This window comes from Terrapene carolina, unplaced genomic scaffold (genome assembly GCF_002925995.2).
Source record: "Terrapene carolina triunguis isolate 2854851 unplaced genomic scaffold, T_m_triunguis-2.0 Scaffold51, whole genome shotgun sequence".
NCBI lineage: Eukaryota > Metazoa > Chordata > Testudines > Emydidae > Terrapene > Terrapene triunguis.
The window spans coordinates 591,312-609,020 of record NW_020664402.1 but is presented as its reverse complement, the minus strand read 5'-3'; the positions used below and the strand labels follow the sequence as shown (position 1 = coordinate 609,020).

At 55.1% G+C, this 17,709-nt stretch overlaps 1 protein-coding gene across 1 annotated transcript in view; it reads left to right on the top strand.

The window, feature by feature from the left end:
* LOC113407661 (2-oxoglutarate dehydrogenase, mitochondrial-like) overlaps positions 1 to 12,528 on the top strand; it is a 105,625-nt gene extending 93,097 nt beyond the window's left edge. The window contains exons 13-24 of the mRNA XM_026656915.1: positions 258 to 410; positions 1,981 to 2,083; positions 2,430 to 2,558; positions 4,226 to 4,376; positions 4,735 to 4,862; positions 4,985 to 5,163; positions 5,773 to 5,844; positions 7,053 to 7,175; positions 8,712 to 8,784; positions 9,977 to 10,140; positions 10,843 to 10,997; positions 12,302 to 12,528. Coding sequence (XP_026512700.1) covers positions 258 to 410; positions 1,981 to 2,083; positions 2,430 to 2,558; positions 4,226 to 4,376; positions 4,735 to 4,862; positions 4,985 to 5,163; positions 5,773 to 5,844; positions 7,053 to 7,175; positions 8,712 to 8,784; positions 9,977 to 10,140; positions 10,843 to 10,997; positions 12,302 to 12,422 — 1,551 coding nt within the window. The 3' untranslated portion in view covers positions 12,423 to 12,528. The remainder of the gene's footprint in view (positions 1 to 257; positions 411 to 1,980; positions 2,084 to 2,429; positions 2,559 to 4,225; positions 4,377 to 4,734; positions 4,863 to 4,984; positions 5,164 to 5,772; positions 5,845 to 7,052; positions 7,176 to 8,711; positions 8,785 to 9,976; positions 10,141 to 10,842; positions 10,998 to 12,301) is intronic.
* Positions 12,529 to 17,709: the final 5,181 nt, after the last annotated feature.

The window sequence follows — 17,709 nt, the reverse complement described above, 5'->3', positions numbered from 1 at the left end:
AGATATTTAAGAGTAGGTTAGATAAATGTCTATCAGGGATGGTCTAGTCAGTATTTGGTCCTGCCATACGGGCAGGGGACTGGATTCGATGACCTCTCGAGGTCCCTTCCAGTCCTAGAATCTATGAATCTATGATTTCCTTCATCATGGGTACATCCCACATACAGATCAATGTAAATGCCACTGCTTTTTTGGCTTCTGAAATAGAGATTGAAGACTGGCTATTTTTTATGGCTTTCTTTCCTTGAATGCACTAGGTGTGTTACAGGCGGAATGGTCATAACGAGATGGACGAACCCATGTTCACCCAGCCGTTGATGTATAATCAGATCCGGAAGCAGAAACCTGTGCTGCAAAAATACGCCGAGATGTTAATTTCAGAGGGGGTGGTAAACCAGCCAGAGTACGAGGTACTGTCACCCGGTGCTCTAAAAGAAAGGTGCAGTCAGTGATCAGTCATAACCGCTTAAATCTAGTTGGCAAGTAACAATGTTGAATGGGGGGAAATGCAAATTAATATAATGCAAGAAATACATGAAGGTTACCAGTGTTGCCATAGTTGCATAGCATGACTGCGCCCCTCCCCGCTGACTCAGCAGTGTAGTGTAGCGTTGCCTTGCCCTAAGGGGTCTGGGTAGGGGAGGACTAAAGGGGTGCCTAAAGATCTGCTGATGTGTTTGAAAGGTAGGACTCAGAGTTAGACATCCAAGGGGCCTCAACACTTGTTGCTAGCATTCCTAGCAAGGTTCTCCTGACTAAAGAAGCTAAAGCTGTTTCTGAGAGCAGCACAAGCCCATCCATGCTGCTGGTTAGAACCTGGCTCTTGGGCAAAAAATCCCTCTCTGCACTGGTCCTGGAAACACAAGGACTCCATTTAAACCCAGTTGTAGCTGGTACAGTTATAGTCCCAGTGTGAATAAGGTCTGTGGTCCAATCTACGCTTTACATGCTACCATTTTGGTTACCCACTTACAATACAGTAATTGTGCCAGCATCGTTCCCCCTTCAGTGTATTTGGAGCACAGCAGTAATTAACTGTGTTTGAGCCATGCTGCAGTCTTGGGGTGAAACCCTGGCCTCACTGAAGTCAATGGCAAAACTCCCTTTGATTTTAATGGAGCCAGGGTTTCACCCTTGGATTTTAGCAGTGCTGTAGACATAGTTCAGGACACAGGTGACTCCTGGCTTAGCCTTGCCTGCACTATAAGATCAGACAGTATTGTACCGGTGCCCCTTACATAGTTGCTGGCACTGTGTCAATGGGACCTAACTGAAAAGTGCTTTATTCTGCCTCTTGAGCATTCAGACCCATTCGCTGGCTGTGGCATTTCCTAATGTCAGGGGTATTTGGGATGCCTCACTGGAACTGGTTTTTGTATTTTATGTAGCTTTGGCATCAGCGAAGGACATAAGCTCTTAACTGGCGCACAGCCAGCAGTAGGCAGTGCCCTGGCAGTGCTGACCTCTCGTTCCTAATGTTGTATGGTCAGGACAAGCATGGCAGCGTGCAGCAGCCGTGAATGTGGTGCGAGGCACATTTGTGGTCCAGGTCCTAACCGATGAGTACATAACATAAGAACATAAGTACAGCCGTATTGGGTCAGACCAGAGGTCCATCTAGCCCAGTATCCTGTCTACCGACAGTGGCCAATGCCAGATGCCCCAGAGGGAGTGAACCTAACAGGTAATAATCAAATGATCTCTCTCCTGCCACCCATGTCCACCCTCTGACAAACAGAGTCTAGGGACACCATTCCTTACCCATCCTGGCTAATAGCCATTAATGGACTTAACTTCCATGAATTTAAAGTAGAGTTTAAAGTGTCTGAAGAGGAGTTGGATGTGACAGTGCCCCCTCTGGGATCCACATAGACTTGTGCTGAAATGGAGAGGGAGCAGCAACAAGAGACACGGCCTTTAACCCCAGCGCTCTTACTTTGGCTACTTCTCAGTAACAATATTCTGCCCTATTTCTCTCAGGAAGAAATTTCCAAGTATGATAGGATCTGTGAAGAGGCCCATGCCAGATCCAAGGATGAAAAAATCCTGCACATCAAGCACTGGCTGGATTCCCCTTGGCCTGGTAAGTAACTAGCAGCTTCCCTGACAAATGGCCACAATTCAGGAACCACTTCTGCCTCCAGTGGATTAGACCTTCGACTTCTGGCGCAGATAGGAGCTGTGTGTCTCCAAGGACGTGTAATGAAGAGAGTGGGAAATACACCACTCCAGCCTGGTGAAGAAAATGCACCCATTGGGAAAGCATGGGGGACTGACAGAGGTGGAGCAGCTCAGGGTTTGCTCTGCATCCCAAATCCTCTTCCACATCAGAGAGTACAGAAGGGCCTGTAACATAGTCATCAAATGCTCTTACTACAGAGCCAGCCTGGCCTTCACCAGGTCACGGATGATCTCTCCTTCTTCCCCAGGTTTCTTCACTCTCGAGGGCCAGCCTCGGAGCATGACCTGTCCCTCTACTGGTCTGAATGAAGAAGACTTGGCCCATATAGGCAAGGTGGCCAGCTCAGTGCCTGTTGAAGATTTCACAATTCATGGAGGTACAAATGTGCTGGAGTAGATGCCCCTGGCACCCTAGTCTCTAGGGGTTTATTCTTTCTAGAGCTGGATGCTTTATGGGGTAGAGGATATGGTTAATGCTGTGAGTGAGAGTTGTTCCACCACGATCTACGGGGAGTCATGATCTCTGGTGCTGTAGACTGAGGCCATAGGCCAGCCTGGGGAGTGGGAGGGAGAAGATCTGCTAGAATCTCTATTCTCAATTAACTATTGGAACAAGCTACTAAAGGAAATGGTGGGTTCTCCCTCTCTTGGTGTCTTCAGACAGACTGGCTGCCTTTCTGGAGATGCTTTAGTCATACACAAGTTGTTGGGCCAGTCAAGGGGTAACTGGATGAAATTCCATGGCCTGTGTGCTGTACAGCAGTGGTTCTCAAACTAGAGCTGCCGCTTGTTCAGGGAAAGCTCCTGGCGGGCTGGGCCGGTTTGTTTACCTGCCGCGTCAGCAGGTTCGGCCGATCACGGCTCCCACTGTCGGCGGTTCGCTGCTCCAGGCCAATGGGGGCTGCAGGAAGCGGCACGGGCCAAGGGACGTGCTGGCCACCCTTCCTGCAGCCCCCATTGGCCTGGAGTGGCGAACTGCGGCCAGTGGGAGCCGCGATCGGCCAAACCTGCGGACACGGCAGGTAAACAAACCGGCCCGGCCCGCCAGGGGCTTTCCTGGAACAAGCGGCGGCCCTAGTTTGAGAACCACTGCTGTACAGGACTAGATGATCTAATGTCTCTTCTGATCCCCAAATCTGAGTGAGTGGCGACTTCCATGTGGTGGTTCAGGCCCAAAGTATGATGGTTGGGATGGGGATGAGTGCTAATGAGACTTCTGAAGGTGTTTATCTGTCCCCCATCACTAGTATCTGAGATGCTTCCCATCTTCAATGTGTTTATCCTCTCATACCTCTGGGGGGCAAGCAGGGCTGATATCGCCATTGTTCAGAGGGGGAACTGAGGCCCAGAGAGGCTAAGGGACTAGCTCAGGTCACGCAGGCAGCCTGTGGCAGAGCAGGGACTTGAACCCAGTGTCCCATCCTTCCTCTCAAAAAAAAAAAAAATCCTTATGGCAGTGCCCAAAGTCTCTCCAGCTGGTACTTACAGAGATTGCCAGACTGAATCTTTGAATCTTGCTAAGTTCTTGACCTTTAGAGCTTCTTGTGAGTTCCACAGTCTGGTGACATGAATCTAGACCCCTCATCCCCAGTACCTTCTGGCCGTGGGCCTGGCAATGCCCATGCTTTTGACCCAGCACTCAGAAACTGTTCTCTCCACTACCACTTGGACTCCTCTGAGGTTAGAGTTCAGGTCTCCTCTCCTGGGCAGTGATGTCTGGCAGTGAGTGCTCCTAATGCAGGTGAAGTTGGCTCAGTGAAAAGCACGTTAGTTAAAGAAAACAGAGAATGGCCAGCAACTCCAGTTGTTTTTCAGAGCTGGTCTCCTCTGCTCCTTACCTGTATGTGCTTTACGCTGTGCTAGGCTGGAACAGTCCACCTCCCTTTTGTCCCTTTATGTCCAGAGCATCTGCGTGTCGGGAATCCAGACTGCCGATAGATGGGTTGATAGCATGAGCCGTCTTGACCCAGCCTAAGGCTGCTTGCTTAGTACGTCACTGCAGTTCCTCCCCAACAGGCTGCAAACTGTGTTTTTTTCTCTGCAGGTTTGAGCCGGATTCTGAAAACCCGTGGGAAGTTGGTTAAGAACAGGACAGTCGACTGGGCCTTGGCAGAGTATATGGCATTTGGCTCCCTCCTCAAAGAGGGAATCCACATCCGACTGAGCGGCCAGGATGTCGAGAGGGGGACATTCAGGTAAAGCCGGCAGTTTCCCCCAGTAAAAGGTGATTCCAGCCCTCCTCAAGAGGCTACTGAGTGGGGAGTAGAAGACGCCAGCCTTAGGTTGCCTGCTGTGCTGGAGCTCTGCTGAAAGGCAAGAGGGGAGCCCAAATTGGGGGTGGAGGGGTCTCTTTCACAGCACTTTATGGTGTTAGTATGGGCAGCTCCTAGATATGATCGTAACCTGGCTTCATTGCATTCTGCAGTTGCAAGCCAAGCCTCTCAACAGAGCAGCGTGAGCCAGGTGGCCACTTGCATGCAGGCACTTGCTCTGACCCACTGGCTAGGGTAACACTTGAGTAACATTACTGCTGGCCGTTGTTTCCTCCCACAGCCATCGTCACCATGTACTGCATGACCAGAACGTAGACAAGAGGACCTGTATCCCCATGAATCACCTCTGGCCAAACCAGGCTCCTTACACTGTCTGCAACAGCTCCCTGTCGGAATACGGAGTCCTAGGTTAGTGTTGCTGGGCAGTCTCCGCCTGGCTCGCGACGGCCACAGGGCTAGTTAGTGCTGGGTTGTCTGTGCCAGGTGCTGGTGGATATGGCTTCTTCACTCTTCCTCTCTCTTCTCTGCAGGTTTCGAGCTGGGCTTTGCTATGGCCAGTCCCAATGCCTTAGTCCTGTGGGAGGCCCAGTTCGGTGACTTCCACAACACTGCTCAGTGCATCATTGACCAGTTCATCTGCCCTGGCCAGGCCAAGTGGGTGAGACAGAATGGCATCGTGCTGCTGCTGCCCCATGGCATGGAGGGCATGGTAAGGATGCACTCGCTTCCCATCTTTCTGGGCAGCACTGACAGCTCAATGCCACAGTTCCCCTTAGCACCCCAGGACACTTCCCCAGGCCAAACACTGCACAAACCAGGTCTCTGTGCGACCAGTCACCTGGGAGCATTGGGGTAGTCCTGCAATTCGGAGAACGCCCACCTCTTTGCCTGTGTCACCCGGCCTGCACCAGCCCATGTCACTGCTTCCCATACAGCTGTGTGTTAACAGCCTGCAGAGGGGCCTGGACACCATGTGGTTGGGAGCAGTGCCAGCCCCTCTACAGGTTAGAGTGTACGGCTGAATGGAAGAGGATTGGGAGCAACAGGGCTTGGCACAGGGGCTTGTTGGGGCCAGGGGAGTGGAGTCTAAAGTTCAGTACTAAGGGACGGCTGCAGCTGTTGGACCTACTTCTTAGTAAAAATCAAAACTTTTAAACCAGAGTGAAATCCTGTTGGGCAGCACGTACCAAGGTCCTCCTCAAACAGTGACTAGCATGAGCTGGCTCTGTGGCCAGCCGCTCTACGAGGCATGGAGAGCTCTCCTAAAGAAGGAAACTCATGTGTGGTTCGCTTCACCTCTTGTTGATTTTGCCCGCAGGGTCCTGAGCACTCGTCAGCCAGGCCAGAGCGATTCTTGCAGATGTGCAATGATGATCCAGATGTCTTCCCCGTAAGTGTCTGGCTGTGCTAAACTCACTCTCTTCCCCTTTGGGGCCTTTCCCATCTCTCCCCTCCTGCATCTTGGAGCACTTGCTCTGTCCCTGACTCTGATCACTACACAGCAAAGGCTTCCAGAAACAGCTTTGGGGGATTTTGCGGATGGGATGGTAACACATGGAACAATTTTACAGGACTCCTGGATTCTGGGCAGCAGGCCAGGGGGAGCAGGATATAGGAAGCAGTGCTCTGCTGGTGACTCACATTTAATGACTCCTGGGCTTCCTCTGCCCCCAGAGGCCGGAAGACTTAGGTTGGGTTATCGAGGGGGACTCGGAAATGTCCGTTGCTGTGTTAGCACAGAATGAGCAGAGCTCTAGTTAGTGTGCTAATGTGGGGCAGTAAAGGCTGGCTGTAACCCAAGCAAGGCCAGTGCATGGAACTCTGTTTCCATGGCTTCTGCTCTTTCCTCCTTGGCTTTCCCCAAAAGCTGTCCTCAGAGTCACACCCATCGCTCTCAGGCCCATTTGCTCATTTTTTATTAGGGAGCGATTTCCCGGTTCCATAGCCGGGGGGTTTATCGGAGTATTTCAAAGTGCGCTCCAAAGCCCTGTGCAAACATGGCAGCTCTCCTGCTCTCAGCCTGTACTGTCTGAATAGCTGGCCCATGCACTTAGGGAGGCAGTCCCTTTTTGGGTTAGGGACACGGAGGCACTAAGAGGCCGGGATAGGCTGAAAACCACCTGAGAGGATAGTGTAAAAGGGAAAGCAGAAAGTTACACTGGCCCAGAATTTGCTGTGTTCATTCCTGAGCAGTGTCCTAAAAGCTCTGCTAGGCAGAGAAAGCAATGGACAGTATAAAGCCGGGACTCCAGTGGCTTTGAGATACCTGCTGCTAAAATCCTACCTCAGTTGAAATGGAACAACTAAAGTGAAGCACTTAACTAAACTTGACTTTTAAGAGCCAAGTTCTCCCAATTTGCCTGGACTAGAAACACTCTAGGTTGAGCTTGCAGGTTAGGGCCGCTGCATTCAGCTAACCACTGGTCTTGGGCTAGTGATGAGCAAGAGAAACTCCTGGCCCTCATGTTGGGGTACTCCAGTTGACTCACATGGCCTCTCTCTGTTCATACTGGAGCTGCCGGCAGATGTAAATGCAGGATGTTAATGTGGGACATTCACGATTTTGTCTAAACCGTTTCTACTTCTCATGTGCTGTAGAAACTCGATGACTTTGACGTTCGCCAGCTGTACGACTGCAACTGGATTGTTGTAAACTGCTCCACTCCAGCGAACTTCTTCCACGTCCTGCGGAGGCAGATACACCTCCCGTTCCGGAAACCGGTCAGTGAGCTCTAGACACTGCCCTGGTACGGACCCGGCCACGCACCATTGTCTTGTAGCTCAAGTGCTAGGTTAAAGCCAATGCTTGGCGGGTGGGGCATGGGTGCTGGTGCCAGGAGGGCTTAGGACCTGGTTTTGAAGCTAACTTCTCGAGTGCTCCAGTAGGGCTAGTCAAATTTTCCACCAAAACGGTTGAAAGTTAAGATTTTGACCGAACAAAATTTTTTGCAAAATGTGTTTGCTTTCCATGCAAAAAAAACAAAATTTTTGTCCAAAAATAAAACAAACAAAACTGAGCACCCTAAAACTAAAATACTTCAATTCTGGAATGCTGCCGCGGTGCATTGTGGGTGCTTCATGTTCTATGAGCTGGGTTCCCCAGCCAGACTACATTTCCCATGATGCACTACAGCCTCGTGACTGCCATAGAGCATAGCTTCCTCTCACCAAGAGCGGTGACTGTCATGCATCATGGGAGATGTAGTCCAACCCGGGAGCCCAGCCTATAGAGAACTACTACTCCCATGGGGCACCACGGTGGCATTTCAGGATTGAAATAATTTGCCCCAAACTCCCAGTTGTCTGACCTGCTCTGTGCTCTACCCTTTACCTGGTTAATGGATAGGTACTAACAACCCTTGGTAAAGGTCTATTGCCTGATAAGAGACACCAGTATTAAGGATCAGAGGGGTAGCCGTGTTAGTCTGGAGCTGTAAAAAGCGACAGAGTCCTGTGGCACGTTATAGACTAACAGACGTATTGGAGCATAAGCTTTCATGGGTGAATACCCACTTCGTCAGACGCATGTACCTGACGCATGTATATGCATCTGAGGAAGTGGGTATTCACCCACGAAAGCTTATGCTCCAATACGTCTGTTAGTCTATAAGGTGCCATAGGACTCTTTGTTGCTTTTTACCAGTATGGGGGTAAAGTCCTGTTAAAGGCTGGGCAGTCTGTGCCTGCTGATCTGTGCTGTGGTCACTGTTACAGGTGAGCTGTACGTTACTGAGCTCACTGGGGCCCTGTGACTGGCACTTATTAAATAACCCTGTCTGCCAAGGTTCAGTTGAGCTCTGCCCAGACTGGAAACGCCTGTCCTTCTATCTGGGCAGCGGCATTTGTGAGCCGCCTGCACGTTATTCCATAACAAAAGGGCTAGAGGAGAAAGTAACGCTGAGTGCTGTGCAAAGAAAGCAACCCGCAACCAGACCTGCCGACAGCGCCAGAGTTCTGCACACCACTTCACATTGTCCTGCCCCAGAGCAGCCTTTGGCTTCAGTCTTTCTCTCTGGCCGGCATGGGAGAATCGAGACGTTCCTGTGATTCCTGCCTGGGTTAAATGTACAGTTCATCAATGGCACTTGAATTAGGGGGCTGGGCAGGGGCCAGGCCGGAACTAGCTGACCAAAGACGGGTGTGGAGGGAGGGTCTGTGCTCTGGCTCTCGTAGTGATGATCCGGTCTGCAATGTGCAGCTTGTGTGTCAGAAAGGCTATTTCCAGCCCCTTCTGATTGCCTTGCCTTGATCTTCCAGCTGATCATCTTCACTCCAAAGTCGCTGCTGCGCCACCCCGAAGCCCGCTCCAGCTTTGATGATATGTTGCCAGGTATGAAGGGTGTTGCCAGTGTCCAAGGGTGCAAGTGAACCGGAGAGATGCAGAGCGGGGTTCATACCACAAGAGGGCAGTGTCTGTCTTCTCTTTCATAGAATCATAGAGTATCAGGCTTCGAAGGGACCTCAGAAGGTCATCTAGTCCAACCCCCTGCTCGAAGCAGGACCAATCCCCAACTAAATCATCCCAGCCAGGGCTTTGTCAAGCCTGACCTTAAAAATCTCTAAGGAAGGAGATTCCACCACCTCCCTAGGGAACCCATTCCAGTGCTTCACCACCCTCCTAGTGAAAAAGTTTTTCCTAATATCCAACCTAAACCTCCCCCACTGCAACTTGAGACTGTTACTCCTTGTTCTGTTATCTGCTACCACTGAGAACAGTCTAGATCCATCCTCTTTGGAACCCCCTTTCAGGTAGTTGAAAGCAGCTATCAAATCCCCCCTCATTCTTCTCTTCTGCAGACTAAACAATCCCAGTTCCCTCAGCCTCTCCTCATAAGTCATGTGCTCCAGCCCCCTAATCATTTTTGTTGCCCTCCGCTGGACTCTTTCCAATTTTTCCACATCCTTCTTGTAGCGTGGGGCCCAAAACTGGACACAGTACTCCAGATGAGGCCTCACCAATGCCAAATAGAGGGGAATGATCACGTCTCTCAATCTGCTGGCAGTGTCCCTACTTATACAGCCCAAAATGCTGTTAGCCTTCTTGGCAACAAGAGCACACTGTCGACTCATATCCAGCTTCTTGTCCCCTAGGTCCTTTTCTGCAGAACTGCTGCCTAGCCACTCGGTCCCTAGCCTGTAGCAGTGCATGGGAGACTTCCGTCCTAAGTGCAGGACTCTGCACTTGTCCTTGTCTTTACAGGACCCCGCCCTGTTCCCAGGTCTCTCTGGATTCTGGCTCCTGTCCACATGTATGACAGTCCAGAACTGCACCAGGATGGTGTGTGCTTCAGACTGTTTTCCCCCGTCTTTCTTCCTGCACAGCCCCAGCTCAGTGGGGCCCTGATCTCAGTGGGGTCTCTAGGCCTTAATCATCTCTGAGCTAGCCCAGTCCTTCTGCAGGCATAGCCAATTCCACAGGGTCCAGGCCTGTAGCTGGCCCCCATTAGCATTCTCCCTCCCACCATGTGTGGCCCCTGGGATGTTGAGGCATGTCCCCCACGGTTGTCTGTGCTCTGCTACAGGCACTAACTTCCTGCGCGTAATCCCTGAGAGCGGCCCTGCAGCCCAGAACCCCGACAACGTCAAGAGGGTGCTCTTCTGCACCGGCAAAGTGTATTACGAGCTCACCCGTGAGCGCAAGACCCGGGACATGGAACCAGACGTGGCCATCACCAGGGTGGAGCAGGTGAGCGTGTCTGTACCCCAGGGGGCTCCACGTAGGCCGGGGCCAATAGTCAGTCCCGTTGCTGGCTTGCTCCACGTCCCCAGGAGCCATGAGGAGTTTAATCCACAACACGTCTGCTAGTTAGTCTTAAAGGTGCCACAGGACCCTCTGTTGCTCTTAACACGTCTGCTGTGGCTCAGACACAAAGCGCTCTGTTCCTCGTCCCACTCCCACTGCTTAACGTCCCAGCCCAGTCTCAGGGCGGAGAGCAGGCAGAAATACGCCATCACCACACCTGAGAAGGGATGGACGGAGGGCCCAGCTCGATCCTGTGTCTTCAGTCTGAGTCCAGGAGACGCTGCGCAGCACCCCTGGGTGGGCAGTGAGGGCAGAGCTGGGGTATCTGGGCAGGTTTGCAGGGAAGAGCCCGTTGGTGGCGGGAGTGGTGCTGGCCAGCCCAGCGGGCACCCCACCATACAATCTCCCGGGCCTGGAAGGGTCGTTCAGGCTCACGCTAGGCGACCCCAGACCCTCTAAGTGTGTAATGTCAGAGCCGTGTGGGATCGGGAGATGCTGCTGAGGCAGCACAGGCTGAACAGTGAGCATGGAGGCTGCATGGTCCACTGCACAGCCCACCTGCAGCTGCCTACGCTCCACCTCCGCTGCTGGCTCCCCCAGGCTTGTGTGCCCCAGTGGAACTGAGCCCTCCCTGTTCCCCTGCAGCTGTCCCCGTTCCCCTTCGACCTCCTCCAGAGGGAAGCACTGAAGTACCCCAACGCCGAGCTGGTCTGGTGCCAGGAGGAGCACAAGAACCAGGGCTACTACGACTATGTGAAACCCCGGCTCCGCACGACCATCGACCGCGCCAAGCCCGTATGGTAAGGGCCACCCCTCTGCACTGTGACGGGCTAGTGCCACGGGTGGCAGCCACACCTTGTCCTGCTCTCGGGACCTCCCCACGGATGGGCAGTGTGGTGCCATGGGTGGTACATCTGAGGCCACCAGCTCCCCAGTGGATTTCAGTATCATGTGGGAGCGGGGATGGAGATCTCTCAGTGGCACTGGGGGTAGGTAGTGTGGGCTGGGGAGGGGGGTCTCTTGGGTGGGTGTGACAGAGTCACAGGCCCGATGCTCTGGAACTGCTCTGTATGAAGCCAGCCAGGACTCTGGGGTGGCGTGACTCCCCTCAGGACATGCTGTCCAGGGCAAAAAGCCTCCTCGGCTACGGCCTCCCTGGGACTGACCTCGGAGCTTTCAGCATCCCTGTTCATACCATACACTTCCCTTTGGCAGGTCCACCTGGACGGGACCTCTGGGGAAGCCAGAGGGCCCTACACCCCCACTCTGCAGTCAGCTGTGACTCTCAGCCAGCGTGTAACACAGGTTTATTAGTCAGCAGGAACACCGCGTAGAACAGAGCTTGTTAGCACAGAAATCAGTGACTTTCAGCCAATTCCATCTTGGGGTGGGGGGACCCCAGGCCAGACACCCTGGACTCCCCCTCAGAGTCCCAAACAGGAGATGGCCCAGCTTCCAGTGACCCGACCTCTGACACGCCCGTTCCCCCTCCTCCTGGTCTTTGTCCCCCTTCCGGGACAAAGTGTCACCTGGTCTCATCCCCCTCCTGGGTCTCAGGTTATGAAAGGCATCGGCCATCACTTGTGTGCAGGCAGCTGGAACCTCCTCACCTGCCCCCTAAGGTCCCAGCAAAAGTCACACACCCCTATTCCCACCATCTAGGCATTGGTGCAATACACACGGAAACTGAGGCACACACAGCATTCATGCAAAACAGTAAGACTCACCTAGGCTCACGTACAACATAATAAGGTCACAGTGGGCATGTTGATCTCGTTGCTCTCTCCACGAGATGGTAACTGGGTGAGGGACAAGAGCTTGATACAGGCTCTGTGCTGTGGCTAACAGCCAAGTAGGGGATGCTGCAGGCAGCAGGGGCTGGTCCCTGGTTGGTGAGCGTTGGGCTTTGGGGTCTGCACATGATACAGCATTTCTTTCTAGGCTAGGTGGCTAGATCTTGGCAGCCTCTGGCCCTCTCTTCTATCCAGCTTTCCTGTTGCTTGACCAGGCCTGTATGTAGCCATCCCAGACCTGAGTCCAGCGTAACGTCCCGTCCCTGTGCTGGCCCTCATCTGAGCTGCTGCTTCTCCCTCCCTTGCCATAGGTACGCCGGCCGTGACCCAGCTGCTGCACCAGCCACTGGCAACAAGAAAACCCACCTGACTGAGCTCCAGCGCCTCCTGGACACCGCCTTCAACCTGGACGCCTACAAGGCCTTCTCCTAGACCCCACGCAGCTGCTGCAGCATGCTGTCTGTCTCTTGCTCACCTCCTGTCTCCGTACTTAACTACAGACCTTGTAAACTAAATGCCCACGCCTGGAGTCCTTGTTCATCACTCTGGCTTATTGCCTTTCACTGAAATACCTCTGCAGGATGCTTGGGTTTTAACTCCCCTCTTGCCCTGTCCTTGAGGGGCTGCAGTCTCTGTGCCCTCCTGAGTGGCCAACTCCATCCTAACACTACTCCAAAAGCCCCAAGCGCCAGCCAGCTCAAGAGGTCCGGCGATCAGCCTCTGCTAGCTTCTGTCATTAGCCCACCCCCTCCCTGCGGGGTGGCCATGCTGCCTTGTATCTGGCTCAGGGGAGCAGCTGGGGTTGGCAGAGCCAGGACACCTCTCCCCGGCAGAGGAAAGCTGCCAGCAGCAGGGGATGCAGTTAGGTTCTCCATAAGAAGGAGACCGTTCCTTTTTCCTTCGGCCTGTGGCGGTTCTTTCCCAAAGATCAGAGCCCCTGTGGCTAACGTCCTCAATCGCTCCTGGCCGGCTGTGCTTGGGTCGTAGCCTCGGGCCCCTGGCACTGTAGCCCGCTCAGGTGGATTAAGATTCAGTGGGGCCCTAGGCACAAAGAACACTTGGATCCCTCACGCTTTCCCCTGGCCTGGCCCGAAGCCGGAGCTGGGCCATGGTAAGAGCTGCCCAGGGAGTCTTGTCTGCTGTAGGGAGCCTTGGATCCTCCCCCTGCCCTGGGCAGCATGCCCAGGGGGACAGGCCAGGAGTTGCTTTTGGAGCTGCCAGGGCAGGTGGAGGGGCCGGGGCTCCCCAAGAGCTGCCCAGGGAGCCTGGGCTCCCGTACCACAGCCTATGGTGAGCATACGTCCCGTTTTGGCCAGGACAGTCTCTTTTTTAAGCCCTGAACCAGACATCCTGACAAATGCCCAGTTTTGCCAAAAAGGGCCTCGGGGGGGGGGTGAGTGGCACGGTTTTGGTGGGGACCCCGCGCATGATCTCGTGGGCCTGTGTGTTAATCTGCCATGGAGCCCACTCCCAGCTGTGTAACCCCAGATCCCTGCCACCTTGCTAACAAACCCCAGGGCATGGTACGCACATCCCTCATGCCCCTCCTGCATGTCCACCCCGCAGCTGCTGTCAAAGGAACCCAGTGTTGGATTTTCAAATTGGGCCTTGGCTGAATCACGGGCACTCGCTGCTTGGCTGAGCCCGGCAGGGCTGTCTCTAGTGCGGGGACAGGGAAACACTAGACAGGGATGTTGGTGTGTGCTCTACTGTGCTCCGCTGAAGGGGGGAGCCCGGGGCTTGTGGCACAGTGCCTCTGAAAAGGGCTGGCAGATTCCTCATGGCACTCCCTGCTAAGGCCCATCTCTCCCCAGAAGGAAGGGGCCACTTGACTTTAAACGGCTTCCCTACCACCAACCATTAATCTCCAGGGTTGCATGGAGTTTGGGGCTGTTTCTAAACACTGCAGCAAGGGGGCTGTGGGAGCTGGAAGAGCCAGTGTCGGGCCAGCATGGACCTCTGCAGAGCTCTGCTTACAGCATAGGAGGGTCCCTCGAATCTCTCCCTTCTGCCCTCGCCCTCTTCTCTCTGCACCCCCAAGGGGCAGTCCCAGCTGCATGCCTGCTGCCCTCCAGGCCTCGCTGCTGGAGCCCCTCATCCCTAGTACAGGGACCCCCTTAGCCTGACAGCCTCAGCCCCGGCTGGGGCAGCGCAAGCCCATGGCCCAGCCCCAGTGCGGCCAAGTGCAGCGCTCTGCATCTCTTTGAACAGCCAGCATCTGCCAAACCTGCTTGGGTGGGGAACACCCTGAGCCAAGGGCCCTTCCTCTACTGCTCAGCCCCAAGGGGCTCTGGGTCATTTCCATGAGATGCACCCTGCTCCCAACTGCTATGGGTGAGACACCAGCACCCCTCTGTCCTCCGTGTGAGCAGAGATGCTAGCCTGGTGCCTTCCTGAGCTCCCAGCACCTGCCCTCTCCAAGCCCCTCTCTGGGGACCCCATTCACTCCCCTCCCAGCACCGCGTGAGGCTTTCACTCAGCGCTCTGAGCCCCGCCTGAGGATGCGTCTGGCATTTAGAAGGACAGTGCTCTTGAGACTCATTCCCCTGGAAGCCCAGCCCTGGGGAACCATCCCTTCCTGGGCCGTCCAGCACCCATGGCTGCCCCCTTGTCAGTCAGGTCTCTCCCCTGAGCTCTTCAGACTGCTCTGTGCATGTGCTCACTTGTCCCTGTGTTGGAGAATTCCCCCCCCCCCCCCCCCCCCCCCGGATTGCTGCAGCTTTTCCCTCATTTCCACAGGAGCCCCACTGCTTTGCCTTTTGCCTCAGTTCCCCTCCCCCGGAGCACCGCATCACATTGTGTGTGCTTGCTGCTGGCTGCTAGGATCCTGGCTGCAGCTTGGGAATAAAAACTTCTAGCCAGGGGGCTGGGCCCAGCCTCTTCCCACCGCCGTGTGGCCAGGACCTGGGCTGCAGGCCCCATCCTGGCTTCTCGCTCGTGGCACTGAAACATCCAACGTCTCTTAAGGGTGAAGGCTGCTCCCAGAGCTCTGATCTCGCTGGGCCAAAGCCAGCCGGAGTAGAGCGATGCAAGCCATGTTGCCCCTGGGCATTGCTTTGCCACCCCCTCACACTCTCAGACTGACTTATTTTCGTTTTAAAGAAAAAAGAACTAAGCCCTCAGCTTGTCTCTGGCTTCCTCAATAAAAGCTGAGGCTCCTCTCATTCCTCATGGTGCCCATTACTGGGCCCTTCACCCATCTGGGCCCCATCAAATGGGCCGGCCAGCACCCAGGAACCAGGCCTGTACAGTGTCCCGGGGCTCACCACGCCTGCCTCTGCCTTCTCCCTGGGGGAAGCTCAGATCCTGCACTGCCTGTTCCCAGCTTACGCAATCTAGCCTCCCTGCAAGAGGGCTGGAGTCCCAGCTTGGCTAATACCTACCTCTGCCCAGGATGGGGATCCCTTGGCCTGAGCCTAGCACCCCTTAGAGCAGCCGTGTGCTCCCCAGGCCCAGGAACTGGCCTGTGCTAGAGGCAGCAATTGGCCTTTGGCCTCTCTTCCCTGGGGAGACCTGGCTCCAGAGGTCGAGCAGCAGTGATACAGCTCCACGGCTGGTTCTAGCAAAGCTCCCCCTACTGCCTGGGGCCCTGGGGCTGCATGGAGAAAGCTGGGCCTGGGTTACAGCCAGGGGGCACCGGTCACGTAAGCTGCATCCACTAGGTGTCCCTCATGTGCTACAGAGGCAGGTGAGTGGGGCAACCTTGCCGCATGTCAGGGGGTGGGGTATGTCAGGCAACGGGGATTCAGGGTGTGGCTCCTTCCCCTGGGCCCAGAAATCTCAGGAGCCAAGGGCCTTTCCCCTTCCCAGCACCTGGCCAGGAGCAGGGCTGCTCATCTGCTATTCCAGCACAGCATCCCCCAGCGCCACAGCCCACTGCTGTGGTCAGTCCTGGGGCTTAGAGGGAGCGTGCCCCCTGCTGAGCTCTGCCCTGCGGATGGCACAGCACCCCACCACGGCATTGGGGTCAGCAGGGGCTATGGGGAGCGCACCCCCTGCTGAGCTCCCCACCCTGCTCCCTGCAGCACAGCGCCCCCTACTACTGTGCTGGGGTCAGTAGCCCCCTCCTCTTCCTTGGCCTCCCACCCAAGCACTGACAAGGTTGGTGCCTGTCAGGGCTGTGAGTGGATAGTAACCCTGTGTGAACCCAACCGTCCACCCCTGTGCATCCCCAAGGGGGGGGCAGCAATGCACATGCAGCCTTTGCCCCTGGGCACAGAGGGCTCTGCCCACGGCTGGGTGCTGCTCCCAGCCAAGCCAGCACCTTAGCTCAGCTCGGGACCTGGCTGCCTGGATCACAGCTAGGATTTCATCCTAGGTGGGCGCCTCAGGGGGGCCCGAGCCTGCAAACTGCTGCCCTGCCCCCCCCCTTCTGTGTCAGCCTCTTGTCTCCCTGCTGTGCAGAAGGGGTCTCCTGGCCCCAAGCATGCCTGTGCTCCAGCCAGGTGGCACTTCCCCAGGGGTGCCAGCACCAGTGTGTGTGAGGGGTCCCCTCGGAGCCCCATTCACAGCGGCTCTGAGCGTGTTGCAGCCCCGGTCTCTTGCTAGAGACTGGAACTGCCCCTGGCTCGTGCCCTAGTGTCGGTGGAGATGGCAGGGCTCTCACACTCGTGAGAAGCAGAGTTCCCATTGGCTTCACATGCCCCCTCGGCCTCCTCCAGGGAAATGTGACCAGACCCCTGACGGGGGATACCTGGGCACCACCTGGTTTAGGGCCATGTCTGCCTCATCAGAACTAGGGTTCACCCCCGGGCCTTGCTGGCTAGGCAGCCCCCTCTGCTCTCAAACTGGCTGGAGCTAGGGTTCCAGGCTGGGAACAGAGTTTGGCATCCCGTTCCCCAGCAGCAGGGACAGTCGCCTTTGACAAAGGCAGCGTGTTAGATGAGTGGGGCAAGGAGGGACCCAGCAGCTATCTGCACAGCTCCAGTGTCAATTATTCCATCCTCAGGGCCACTACATGGTGGAAGAGCATCGGCAAAGGAGCCACAGGCCCAGGGCAGCAGAGCCCAGGAACCATCTTACACCCAAAGACAGTAGAAGGGGGCACCTGGCTGGCAAGAGGCAGGGCTGTGGGTAGTGCCTGAGGGAGCATGGTGCAGGAGGGCTGAGCACTGGCCTTGCTCAGAGGAAATGTCTGTTCTCTGGCTGTCCCCCCCACAGGGACATTTCTGTACTTCCCACAAATGCCAGGGGCTTGGTGTAATCGGCCATTTCTGTTCAGCCAAGGCCTAGGGCTAGAATGGCTGCACATTGGGATGCAGCGGGGTTGGCAGAACTGTGGGGAGATGGATGCAGGACTGTGTTAGCAGGGGCTGTGTTAGCGGGTCAGGATTGAGGAGCATTGGCAGAGCTGGGGTAGGGTGACCAGATGTCCCGATTTTATAGGGACAGTCCCAATATTGGGGAATTTTTCTTATATAGGCTCCTATTACCCCCCACCACCTGTCCCAATTTTTCACACTTTATATCTGGTCACCTTAAGCTGGGGTGGGGGAGCCCAGCGCTGGGATAGCAGGGGGAGTGCAGTTCAGGACAGAGGTGCACCAGGAGAGCAGTGGGGGAAGGGAGCCCCGGGCTGGGATAGCAGAGGGCTGCGGGTCAGGACTGAGATGTACCAGAAGAGCTGGGACAGGGAGGGAAGCCCAGGGCTGGGTTTGTGTTTTTTTGGTGTCAGAGATAGGATCGTCAATTTTCATGGCATTTTGCTTGCTTCTGCAGA